At 61.1% G+C, this 13,631-nt stretch overlaps 1 protein-coding gene across 1 annotated transcript; it reads right to left on the bottom strand.

Moving 5' to 3' along the window:
- Positions 1 to 446: 446 nt before the first annotated feature.
- Positions 447 to 1,851, bottom strand: LOC140898574 (apelin receptor B). The gene has a single exon (XM_073312561.1). It carries the CDS (start codon positions 1,848 to 1,850, stop codon positions 735 to 737), a length of 1,116 nt encoding a protein of 371 aa, XP_073168662.1. The 5' UTR covers position 1,851; the 3' UTR covers positions 447 to 734.
- Positions 1,852 to 13,631: the final 11,780 nt, after the last annotated feature.

Below are 13,631 nucleotides of genomic sequence, written 5' to 3'. Positions count from 1 at the left end.
ATGGCGGGACCGGTCCCAGGCACATCCTGCGGCAGAGGGGAGCGGCCCCGCAGAGGTGAGGGAGAGGGGCCCGCTATTGTTGCGGGGGACTGGGGGGGGGGCTGCCCCGGCAGGGAAGCTCTTTCCATCGTCAGCAGAAGTGGCAAGGGCAGTTCGGCCCGCACCCACCCTTGACCAGCCCGGGACTGGACCCCGCACCCTTCCCTCGCCTGGGAGGTGAAAGGGATCAGCCCGGGGCTTTCCCCCAGTCCCGGAGCCTCCCCTCGCTGCGCCCCAAGGATGGGGGAATTCTCTGCCCAGGGGCTGCCCGGTTATTGCGTGCGGACCCAGCACAGCCCCGCTCCCAAACCGGATCCTGTACAGCCCAAACCGGACCCCCCGTTCACAGCCCCGCACCGGACCCCCCCAGCGCTGCCGCCACCAAGAATCCGACCAGCGCTGCAGAGTTCCTGAAAAACTATTTTATTGGTTTACAGGGACGGAGCCTCCCGCAGGGACCAGCCCAGCTCCGGGGGCTCCCGGCCCTAATCAAACCGGCAGGGAGCGCCGGGCGGGCGGGCGGGGAACCCGGACCCCCCGAGCAGCGGCTGGGACCAAGCGGGTGCAGCGGCCAGAGCCGGGGCTGCTGCTGCGGATCCCGCCGCCTCGGAGCCGAACCGCGCCGAGCTCCCGGCGGCGCCTCACCCAGCGCGGGCGGGCCGCGCGTCAGTCTGGGGCGCGGGGCTCCGCGGGCGCTACACCTTGGTGGCCAGGGAGTGGAGCTCGGATTTCTGCGTCTGGGCGCTGAGCGTGGAGGAGCCGGAGCCGGAGCCGGCCGGGCCGCGCAGCGCCGGGCGCAGCCCCAGCAGCAGGCGGCACTGCGCGCGGAAGCGCAGGTCGAAGAAGGCGTAGAGGAAGGGGTTGAGGCAGCTGTTGATGTAGGCCAGGCAGGTGGCGTAGGGGTGCAGCAGCGCGACGAGGCCGAGGAAGGCGCAGGGCAGGTCCAGCAGCTCCAGCTCGCTGAGCACGTAGAGGCCCTTGAGCAGGTGGAAGGGCAGCCAGCAGAGGGCGAACACCGCCACCAGCGTGGCGATGGTGCGCAGCAGCCGCCGCTTCTCCTGCGCCTTGCGCAGGTGCTGGAAGTGGCGGCTGACGGTGGCGCCGATGCCGCAGTAGAAGAGGGTCATGAGCAGCAGCGGCAGCAGGAAGCCCAGCGCCGTGGTGCCCAGGCCCAGCGCGCCCCGCCAGTAGCGCTCGGCCTGCGGGCTGGCCACGCCGCTGAAGTCCATGTCGCAGACGGTGAGGTTGCCGGGCGCGCCGGGCTGCGCGTCGCGCAGCAGCAGGGCGGGCAGGGCCAGCAGGCCGGCCAGCAGCCAGAGCGCGGCCAGCGGCAGCCGCGCGGCGGCGCGGGGGCGCGGGGGCCGCGGGCGCGGCAGCGGGCGCGCGACGGCCAGGTAGCGCTGGAAGCTCAGGCAGCCCAGGCAGAAGGCGGAGGCGAACATGTTGAGCAGCACCAGGTAGCTGCTGAGCTTGCACAGCGCCGAGCCGAAGGGCCAGTGGAAGCGCAGCGCCGTGTAGGCGGCCCACAGCGGCAGGGTCACCACGAAGGCCAGGTCGGCCAGCGCCAGGTGGCCGATGTAGGCGTCGGCGGAGCGGCGCTTGGCCCGCGGGCCCCGCCACACGGTGAAGATCACCAGCCCGTTGCCCGACAGCCCCAGCACGAAGACCAGCATGTAAAGCACGGGCAGCAGCGAGAAGGAGACCTCCCAGTCCGCCGGCCACTCGCACTGCGCGCCCGGCCCGCTCTCGTTCGCCTCCCCGTAGTAATAGTAGGGCTCGCCGCCCAGCGCCTCCGCCGCCGCCTCCTCCATGGCCCCGCACTGCGCCCCGCCGCCGCCGCCCGCCGCCTATAAAGGGGGCTCCCGCCGCTGCCCCCCCGCTGCGGCGGGGCCGGAGACCCACCCCCGGGGGCCGGGCTGGCCTGGGCCAGCCCCTGCCCCCCGCCCCAGGCACACCCCTGCCCCCCTCCAGAATCCCAGCCCCCCCGCCCCAGGCACACCCCTGCCCCCCTGCAGAATCCCAGCCCCCCCGCCCCAGGCACACCCCGCTCCAGACTGCCAGCCCCTGCCCCCCGCCCCAGGCACACCCCTGCCCCCCTCCAGAATCCCAGCCCCCCCCGCCCCAGGCACACCCCGCTCCAGACTGCCAGCCCCTGCCCCCCCCCGCACACCCCTGCCCCCCTCCAGAATCCCAGCCCCCCCCGCCCCAGGCACACCCCGCTCCAGACTGCCAGCCCCTGCCCCCCGCCCCAGGCACACCCCTGCCCCCCTGCAGAATCCCAGCCCCCCCGCCCCAGGCACACCCCTGCCCCCCTCCAGAATCCCAGCCCCCCCGCCCCAGGCACACCCCTGCCCCCCTCCAGAATCCCAGCCCCCCCCGCCCCAGGCACACCCCGCTCCAGACTGCCAGCCCCTGCCCCCCGCCCCAGGCACACCCCTGCCCCCCTCCAGAATCCCCGCCCCCCCCCCGCCCCAGGCACACCCCGCTCCAGACTGCCAGCCCCTGCCCCCCCCCCGCACACCCCTGCCCCCCTCCAGAATCCCAGCCCCCCCCGCCCCAGGCACACCCCGCTCCAGGCTGCCAGCCCCTGCCCCCCCCCGCACACCCCTGCCCCCGTCCAGAATCCCAGCCCCCCCCGCCCCAGGCACACCCCGCTCCAGACTCCCAGCCCCTGCCCCCCCCCCGCACACCCCTGCCCCCCTCCAGAATCCCAGCCCCCCCCGCCCCAGGCACACCCCTGCCCCCCTCCAGAATCCCAGCCCCCCCCCGCCCCAGGCACACCCCGGTCCAGACTGCCAGCCCCTGCCCCCCGCCCCAGGCACACCCCTGCCCCCCTCCAGAATCCCAGCCCCCCCCGCCCCAGGCACACCCCGCTCCAGACTGCCAGCCCCTGCCCCCCCGCACACCCCTGCCCCCGTCCAGAATCCCAGCCCCCCCCGCCCCAGGCACACCCCGCTCCAGACTGCCAGCCCCTGCCCCCCCCGCACACCCCTGCCCCCGTCCAGAATCCCAGCCCCCCCGCCCCAGGCACACCCCTGCCCCCCTCCAGAATCCCAGCCCCCCCCCACCCCAGGCACACCCCGCTCCAGACTCCCAGCCCCTGCCCCCCCCCCGCACACCCCTGCCCCCCTCCAGAATCCCAGCCCCCCCCCACCCCAGGCACACCCCGCTCCAGACTCCCAGCCCCTGCCCCCCCCCCGCACAACCCTGCCCCCGTCCAGAATCCCAGCCCCCCCCCGCCCCAGGCACACCCCTGCCCCCCTCCAGAATCCCAGCCCCCTCCGCCCCAGGCACACCCCGCTCCAGACTGCCAGCCCCTGCCCCCCCCGCACACCCCTGCCCCCATCCAGAATCCCAGCCCCCCCCCGCCCCAGGCACACCCCTGCCCCCCTCCAGAATCCCAGCCCCCCCCGCCCCAGGCACACCCCGCTCCAGACTGCCAGCCCCTGCCCCCCCCTGCACACCCCTGCCCCCGTCCAGAATCCCAGCCCCCCCCGTCCCAGGCACACCCCGGTCCAGACTCCCAGCCCCTGCCCCCCCCGCACACCCCTGCCCTCCTCCAGAATCCCAGCCCCCCCCCGCCCCAGGCACACCCCGCTCCAGACTGCCAGCCCCTGCCCCCCCCCGCACACCCCTGTCCCCGTCCAGAATCCCAGCCCCCCCCCCCCCCGCCCCAGGCACACCCTGGTCCAGACTGCCAGCCCCTGCCCCCCCCCGCACACCCCTGCCCCGTCCAGAATCCCAGCCCCCCCCCCCGCCCCAGGCACACCCCGGTCCAGACTCCCAGCCCCTGCCCCCCCCGCACACCCCTGTCCCCATCCAGAATCCCAGCCTGCCCCCGCACATCGCTTCTCCCCCCCTTCCAGCGTGTCCCCCCCACCCCCTGCCTCCCATCACAGAGCGAAGCTTGAGGAGAGGCAGAAGGGAACACGGTGGGCTCCTGTTCGCTTGGGTTGAGAGGCGAGTGCGGTGGCTCCAGCCAGCCCCCTTCAGTGCTGACGGCACTGCCCCCCGGCAATACCAGCCCAGGTTCACAGACACACACAGCAGCAACAGGAGCACACACCACAGAGCGTGCACACACCCGGACACCAGTGCGCATACCCACACCAGCGATAATAGCGGGCTGCACACACCCCCACCCTCGGCAGCAGGCGCACACAATAGTGTACAGCTACACACCCCCAGCAACAACAGCTCGCAGGTACACGTGCCCCGGTGTCAACAGCACACGCACACACAAGCAACAACACACACACTCCTTCCCTCCACAGGCAACACACAGCCACATGCACTCACCCTCAACACAAGGTCACCCCCCACCTTACTCCCTGGCCATAGACACCCCACGTACCGGATCCCCTAGACACCAGTGAGGTGCTGGAGGGGCTGAGTTAAAATTCCACCCGCAGAGGAGGGGAGCTTTGGGGTGATCTGTTGGCATTGGTAGGAGCCACCTTGTGGGCCCAGCCACCCCTGCTGTGGGGATGCGGGGGGTGGGGAGCCTTTGTCTCTGAGTCTTATGATAACATGGTGCCTTTGGAATGCACACACGCCGCAGGGGAGGATCCCTCTTGTGTGAATACACACACACACACACACACACTGCCACGGGAGTCACACACATGCCACGGGAGTCACACACTCACACACTGCCACGGGAGTCACACACATGCCACGGGAGTCACACACTCACACACTGCCACGGGAGTCACACACATGCCACGGGAGTCACACACTCACACACTGCCACGGGAGTCACACACATGCCACGGGAGTCACACACTCACACACTGCCACGGGAGTCACACACATACCACGGGAGTCACACACTCACACACTGCCACGGGAGTCACACACATGCCACGGGAGTCACACACACACACACTGCCACGGGAGTCACACACATACCACGGGAGTCACACACTCACACACTGCCACGGGAGTCACACACATGCCACGGGAGTCACACACTCACACACATGCCACGGGAGTCACACACATGCCACGGGAGTCACACACTCACACACTGCCACGGGAGTCACACACATGCCACGGGAGTCACACACTCACACACTGCCACGGGAGTCACACACATGCCACGGGAGTCACACACTCACACACTGCCACGGGAGTCACACACATGCCACGGGAGTCACACACTCACACACTGCCACGGGAGTCACACACATACCACGGGAGTCACACACTCACACACTGCCACGGGAGTCACACACATACCACGGGAGTCACACACTCACACACATGCCACGGGAGTCACACACACACACACTGCCACGGGAGTCACACACATGCCACGGGAGTCACACACTCACACACTGCCACGGGAGTCACACACATGCCACGGGAGTCACACACTCACACACATGCCACGGGAGTCACACACATGCCACGGGAGTCACACACTCACACACTGCCACGGGAGTCACACACATGCCACGGGAGTCACACACTCACACACTGCCACGGGAGTCACACACATGCCACGGGAGTCACACACTCACACACTGCCACGGGAGTCACACATACACACACATACTGTCCTTTAGACTGACTCTCTCTCTCTCTGTCTTACACACACACGCATACACACACACACATTCTGCCATGGGGAAGTCTTACATATATAACCTTGAGAAATCACACAACTACACACAACACAAATGCTCATAGCACACCCACACACAACACATACCCTCATATCCTCCCCCACATACCCACACACAGCACATACCCTGATATCTCCGCACAATATAACACACACACAGACAGATCATAACACACACATTCATCTCCCAACACAAGCAAACAAATCCACCCTTCACAGCACACCCACTCATTCCCGCACACCCACTCCAAGGCGCACCCATTCTCCCCTCTCCCACAACACATACACTCGCCCCCCCGCATCACACAGGTGCATTCAACCCCCTCCCACACACGTTTTCATTCCCGCTGTTGATCCCCCCACACAGCAGGTAGCTGCCACACACACACTCTCCAGCTTCCCACAGGCACGCGTACAGTGTACAACCACCCAAACCACGCCACATGGGCTCCAACACCCCTTGTCTCACACACACACTTCATATGTACATACGGCACAGACACCCAGATACACCCCCCCATTCTGCTCCACATATACGTTCCCCCGATCACACACACAGAGACTGTATCTAAACTAGCCTTTTGCCCTACAGTTTCCCCTCTTCGGCACTGCTCTTTCAGCTCTGCCAGGAGCAGCGCTGGGGAGAATTACTGCAGACAGGGCTGTGGTTCCAACCCCTTTTCTGACCAAGCCTGCTCCCATCTGAACCGAGGCAGCAGTGCTAAGGGGTTTGAGAGGGAAAAGGTTGGCGTGGGCAAGGCCATAACCCTGCACATACAGCACGCCCACAACTTAGTGCGTCCAACACACAACTAGCCACACACAACCTGTGTCCTGCCCTTTCCCATACACTCATCACACCCACATGCAGAAGGACTGCTTGCCTTCCAAGTGCATGCTGGTCCAGCCCCTCCTCGACCGGCTGTTGCAGGGAGGAAAGGGTTGCTGTTCCCTTTCCGTCCCCGGGGACCCGAGGCCTTAATGTGTTTTCTCAACGCTGGGAGAAGCACATGGGTTTTTTCTTTCCTTGGTCAGTGTTTTGCTAAGGGCTGCCAGCCCCAGGATCCGGGTGATAAGGGGAAGGTGGCTGGTAAGAAGATAAATCTGTTTCTGGAGCCTTTATCCTAAGGATTAGAGCAAATGGTTAGTGAAAGCTGGGTGGAGCCTTCTCCTTGTTCATATGCTAAGCACTCCTAGGGGGCGCTCTACAAGGCGTGGCCCCAGATCTGAGGAGTCTGTTATTCCTAGTGCCTGGCTACTGGAGTTTTAATGGCTAGGTTGGCTTGGTACGGTGGGGGGAGGGGCAGGAGGTGTGTTGGTGTTTGACCTGGCTTTGGACTTAATTGCTTTTGCCATCAAGATTTGATTAGTCACGAATTTTACATTGTGGGGATTGCAGCAGGTCCTTGAAGGCACTCGTGCAAACTGTGGCCTGATGCGCAGCACCGCTGGCTCTCATGCCCTCCAAGGGCAGCTGCTGGAGCTCAGCCCCTCTGAAACTCAGGCCAATAGCGTGCACAGCCCCGGTCCTGCGATCGGATTCACCGGGGATGATCCTGCCAGCCCCATGTCTCTGGTGGCAGGACCAGGACCTGTATGTGCCACCTTGTCTGAGAACAGAGCACTGGCTGGAGTCCATTGTGCCTGGTCATTTAGGGTTATCACTGCCCCCCTCTTTGAAAATCAGGCCCCCAAAGCCGTAAAGTGATGCATAGCCATTGTTAGCATTCCGCTCCCTCCTCCGCGGGACGGCGCGGTGCGGCTCTCACTCTCTGGTTATTTCTTGGCCCTGGGGGACCAGTTCACATGTATTCCGTAATTCAGTAAATGCATTGCTGCATAAAAGCAGACCCTGGCTGTAGGGAGCAATTAAAATCCAGACTCCAGCCCAGGCCTGCAGCAAGCCCGGAATGAAAGCCATGTGCCCCTGCTGCCTTTGAACGACAGGAACAGCATGGGGTTATTATGCCCCCTTTATTCCTGCTTGGTGGAGCTTTGCTAACCTTCTCTAAACAAGTTGACTTAACTCATGCATTTGCCCTGAAGGGCTGGGAGCCCCTTCCCTCCCTCCTGGGCCCCTGCCCATCACCGGCATCTCAGGGTGGTTTGCCGTCTGTCCCAGATTAGGGGTTCCTGGGGGCAGGTCTTTCTGTGTCCGTACAGCGCCCTGCACATCCTAGCTATGGGAACAGAGCTCAGCACCCGACATGCTTAGTTCCTTGTAGTTTCTCTCTCTTTCCTTAATACCCATCTCTCCTCCTCTATCCAGTGGAGGCCCTGAGCTCTTGGATAGGCAGCACAGGCCACTTATTGACATGCCCACGTGGGAGCTGAGCTCTTTAGAAAACCTGCCCCCCACCCAGCAATGGCTGCTGAGTCCTGATCCTTGTAGCCAGAATGATTCTGATGGACATGAAGTCCCTGGCATTATAGTCTGGGACCCCAAAGCCAGCGGGATCTCGGAGGCCTCCGGAAGCAGTGTCTCCCTCCCTTGGGCTTGTTTGGCACACATGATGGGCTCAGTGGCTGTTTTCCCATACACCCAACAAAAACAGGCTTGTTCAAGGAAAGCCCTGCAAAAGATGCTTCCCTTCCGGAGTCCCCAGGTGGCGCTTCCCCAGCTGCAGCTCCTCAGTCTGGGCCTGGGGGAGAGGGCCGGGGTCTTGGCAGGATGCTAGCTATTAGCTGAGATGTTCCCTGCTCTCATCACTGGGAGCGGCTCCTCTTCCTTGTTTATTTTACCATGTGCTGCCCTTTGGAGGAAGCCCTGCCGTGCTTGGGGCACGGTGCTGAGTCTGCCCTTTTTATCCATGTCTGAAGGGGAAAGATAACCCGGTCCCCGAATCAATCACAGCCCTGGCTCTCCCGAGTCAGCAGGACCCACAGTGAACTGTGCCCCCCTGGGTCCAGCTGTCACTCCTGGGGCCATGCCCTCTGGCTTCCCCATGAGACCATGATATGGATCAGGGATGCTGGGCTGCAGGCCAATGGCAACTCCCCATGGAAGCCTGTGGCTGGCTGGAACAGTGACCTCCCAACCCTGTGGGCGGGGCAGGGAGGGGGAGAAGAGGAGGGAGAGACTGATCCTGCTTTATGAGGTTCCTGGGCAGCAGGATCAGGCCCGGCGTTCCTCACTGTCTGCAGGACACTACCTGGTCCTTTCCTATCCTTTTGTGCCCAGAGGGGAAGGTGTGGGCTCTTTGCAGAGTCTATTCCATTGTGTTGGCTCCGCAGACCACCCCAGGTTGTAGGGAGGGGACACGACTCCCCAGTTGCCTGAGGATTTGTTCCCATATGCAGGCTGCAGGGCCTGGCCGTCTTTTGGGCAAGGGTCTCAGAGATGGGGGTGTCAAGAGAGCACTACAGCTCATTGTTCAATTTCAGCCCTTTTCCCCCTCCCTCACCATCCATGTATCTGTCGGGGGGGGTCATCTGCTGCTAAGGGCTTGTTCCCCATCTCATGTGAGAGTCCTTGGCTGGCAGTAGTGTAGTCATCTACACAGCAACTTGCTGGGACATCTCCAGGACAGGATGATGTTAATGCAACGTAATGCCAAGCAGGGAGCAAGCAGAGGAGTATCGGAAACTCTTAATGGCCAGTGACACTATTTTTACATGCGAATGTGACTTAGCAATGAAGCACATGGAGTGAACGGGTGGGAAACACGGTAAATAAGGAGGTTTTGGTATTTATCTAAACAGAGGGCCTGATTCTCTACTCACGCTGGTGTACACCAGGAGTAACTGCACTGCAGTGACGTCAAGAGTCATGGTGTAAAACTGGAAGGTTTGCCTTGAAATGTCAGCTGCTCGGTAACAACCATGGTAAATAGGCCCCGTGTGGTGGCATCAGAAGTTCTTCTGTTGTTCCCTGAAGCAGGCTCAGGCTCACGGGCTGGGCTGGACATGCTGGCAATGAGCACAGTGTATCTCAATGGGCCACGGGTGGAATGGGCCGTGGCGCGGCTTTTAGCCAAAGAGAAAGAAGGAGCATTGCAACAAACGGGGGTTCGCTGTCTGGCCGTCCTAGAAATGGTGCACATGTCAGTCTCCAGGCAGAGCTCCCTCGTGTGCTGACGTGACTCTGGACTGCTGCACCAGGGATAAAGTCTGGTAACGTGCCCTTTCTCTAATGGGTGTTTCATTGGTGTAAACTCAACCATGAGCAAATGAGGACACCAAAGCTGGTGATGGCGTAGGAACTGCCCAGGGGCTGAGCAGAAGCGGGCGGAGCAAAGGGCTCTGCAGGCCAAAGGGGAAAGTCTATCTTAATACAAGGTCCAGGAAGAAGAAATAAAGACCCCAGATACAGGCCGGGGAGCCAAGCAGCCATGCTTCCGGGAAGGGGAAAGAGTGACAGAACAGCTATGTTTAAATCCAGAATACAGGCTGCAGGGAGATCACCCACAGTCACCCGGCACACAGGGCAGTCAGCCCAGGAGCAAGGAGGGCGCGATGTTTGTGCCAGGGGATGCTCTGCAGAAGGAGAACGACATCAACCCGAGTCAGCCGCCAAAGGCACTTTCCCTCCTCTCGCCCTGACAGTACAGTCCCAGCCCGTTTGGGTCGGGAAGCACTCGCCTGGGGAAGTCCCTCCTGCCCAGTGCAGGAGAGCTCAGGGATCACTCCTAACAACACAAGGCACCACAGGCGCTGACTCCGTGGGTGCTCCGGGGCTCAAGCACCCACAGAAAAAAAAAAAGGTGGGTGTTTAGCACCCATCAGCCTCAGCTGTTTGGTCGTTGGTGGGAGCCACATGGGGGAGGGTGGAGAACAGCAAGCGGCAGGTGGGGGAGGTCTTGGGGGAGGGGCGAAGCAGAGGCGGGAGGAGGTGGGGGCGGGGCAGGGCCTGGGGAGGGGGCGGGGCCTCAGGACAGAGGTGGGGGGAGCACCCACAGGGAAAAATAAAAGTCAGCACCTCTGTGAGGCACGGTAGGCCTTCCCTTCCAGCCCTTGGAGGTGCATTGCCCCCTTTCCCAGCGGAAGACCATGACGTAGCCAAGGCCGCACGCTGAGCGAGGGGCAGACATGGGACTAGACTCAGGCGCACCTGGGCCAGTGGCCTGTCAGCTTCTCCAAGCTGCCGCACCCAGGCAGGGGGCCTCTGGGGCTCCCCAAGAAGGTCTGAGACTGTCCTTGAAAGAAAAGCCCAGTCCCAACGGGGTGCAACTGCACTGGGCTCACTGCTGGGGCCAGGTCAGCGTCTGCCTCTGGAGAGTAGGGCAATGGAGGAAGAGGGGTGGTTACTCACCGAGGAGGCTGCAAGCCGGCTCCTGGGAGCAAACCTCCCTTCTGGAGTCTATAAAAGACGCTGGTGTTGACTGGGGTGAAGGGCGCGCCCGTGTGTTTGTGCAGCGCTTGCCTCTCCCGCCCCTCCCGCAGCACAATGGCAGGAAGCCCTGAACTCCAGATGGGATGTTTTCCTCAAGTTATTTTTTGTATCTAATCTGTGTCTTGCCCTTTTTTGGGTTTTAATTACATCCCTTTCCCTCCACTGAAGTTTTTGCAATTAGATGTCACTATAATTCCCACCCCAACCCATGGGCAGCAATGGCTGTTGGCTCTGTTCTCAAAGTCCATTAGCTGGGACGGCCCTGGCCATGGGCTTACAAGGCCTTCCTACTAATGCCTGGACCAGGAAGGGCCAGGCGGGAGGAAAGGGCATTCATGGGAAGAGAAGCGCTGATTGGCTTTACATGGGCAAAGCAGCCATTCTGGGCCCAGGCTGTTGCTGAGCATGGAGACCTGCCCCAGGTGTGTGTAGAAACACAGGGTCCTGCCTCTGGGGCAGTACTGGTGGTGGGGGCGGGAGTCCGTCATTAAAGGTTCCTCCCTAGTTTTCCCGTTAAAGCAAGGGGGGCTCTAGGCATTGCTCCACACTAGGGCTTGTGCACAGCCAGAGTAACTCACACCAGCGCAATACTTCCAACAGCTCAGCAGGGGGAGCAGGGTTCATACCCCCCCTTGGCTGCAGATGAATCACTTTGCGAGCCCATGATTGAGGTGTGTGTGTTAGGGCAGAGCCATGGTCCCATTTTGGGCTCCATCTCTCCCTGCCTCCTTTAGGTGGCGAGTGCCGCTCGCAGTCCTAACATCACAAGCCTGGTGCTCAGCCCAGTGCAAGGACTGTGGCTGTACCTGACCTCCGAATAGGGAAAGCAAAGGAGGGAGAAAGACCTGCATTATGTTCCCTTATACACCTGCCCAGGGGCAGGACACAGTGTAGTCTACAGCATAGTCACCGTCCGCACCCACCGTAGAACGCTGCTCATTTGTAAAAGATGAGGACGTTCCCGGACAAATAACTGGGTTAAGTGACCAGTAAGGTTGCAATGGTGACCAGTAAGGTTTGTTTGCATGACAAAACCTGCCTACCTGTGATGTCAGCTCTGAGGTTACAAAGTGGAAATGGGGTGACAGGTAAAGCCTGGATCTTTAAAGGGGTCTTGAAAAATCAGCCCGTGTGCACAGCAGACGTGGGAGCAAGTCTCGGCACGGAAGTAACACTGCTGAAGGGAGGTCCAAGGGGAATCAGCCCCTTCTCTGTCCAGTAGCAATGGCGCTTGTCTGGGGACAGAAATGAAAGCTGCTCAGATAGTGCCGTGACGGGAGCCACATAAGCGATGCCACCACCCAGGTACAAAGCCCTGCGACAGCTGGGCTGATCCTGAGCCCGTAACATCAGATGTGTACACTGAGCAGCCTTACAGAGTTCCCAGAACAGCCGCCTCGAACAAGGGACGGTCCTGGGAAAACCCAGACAGGTGGCAGCCCTATGCTAAGTACCTAAGAGAAGCTCCGTTAGGTCCCCTGGCTGGCCCGTGCAGGACTGTTCTCTGGTGTGTATGTGACGGCCACCATCTTGTTTCCACACCAGTGACTGACCTGGGCAGCTCCAGAGCCGGAAGTGTGAGTGGCATGGCTCGAGCTAAAGCCCTGCAGCAGGGTCTGTAACAGACTCACATTCTGGGCAGATCCAGCCGAGAGAGGACCTGTCACAAACACGCACCAGGGGCTGACATCTTGTCTCCAGGGCTTTGTCCAAATAGCCCACATGAGGGTTCTTCTCTTGGAGACTGCTTGGAGCCTAGTAGATCTGGCTGCCAGAGCATTGCCTGAGAGTCATCCTCCTCCATTAATGATCTGAAGGATGGCGTGGATTGCACCCTCAGCAAGTTTGCAGATGACACTAAACTGGGAGGAGTGGTAGATACGCTGGAGGGTAGGGATAGGATACAGAGGGACCTAGACAAATTGGAGGACTGGGCCAAAAGAAATCTGATGAGGATCAACAAGGACAAGTGCAGAGTCCTGCACTTAGGACAGAAGAATCCCATGCACCGCTACAGACTAGGGACCGAGTGGCATGGCAGCAGTTCTGCAGAAAAAGACCTAGGGGTTACAATGGATGAGAACTGAATGTGAGTCAAAAGTGTGCCCTTGTTGCCATCCGATGAAGTGAGCTGTAGCTCACGAAAGCTCATGCTCAAATAAATTGGTTAGTCTCTAAGGTGCCACAAGTACTCCTTTTCTTTTTGCGAATACAGACTAACACGGCTGTTACTCTGAAACTTGTTGCCAAGAAGGCTAATGACATTTTGGGCTGTATAAGTAGAAGCATTGCCAGCAGATCGAGGGACGTGATTGTTTCCCCTCTATTTGACATTGGTGAGGCCTCATCTGGAGTACTGTGTCCAGTTTTGGGCCCCACACTACAAGAAGGATGTGGAAAAATTGGAAAGAGTCCAGTGGAGGGCAACAAAAATGATTAGGGGACTGGAACACATGACTTATGAGGAGAAGCTGAGTTGGGATTATTTAGTTTGCGGAAGAGAAGAATGAGAGGGGATTTGATAGCTGCTTTCAGCTACCTGAAAGGGGGTTCCAAAGAGGATGGAATTAGACGGTTCTCAGTGGTAGAAGAGGAGAGAACAAGGAGTAATGGTCTCAAGTTGCAGTGGGG

Source organism: Lepidochelys kempii, chromosome 15, assembly GCF_965140285.1.
Source record: "Lepidochelys kempii isolate rLepKem1 chromosome 15, rLepKem1.hap1, whole genome shotgun sequence".
NCBI classification, from domain to species: Eukaryota; Metazoa; Chordata; order Testudines; family Cheloniidae; genus Lepidochelys; species Lepidochelys kempii.
Note: the sequence above shows the minus strand (reverse complement) of the source record. Positions and strands in the feature narration are given on the sequence as shown.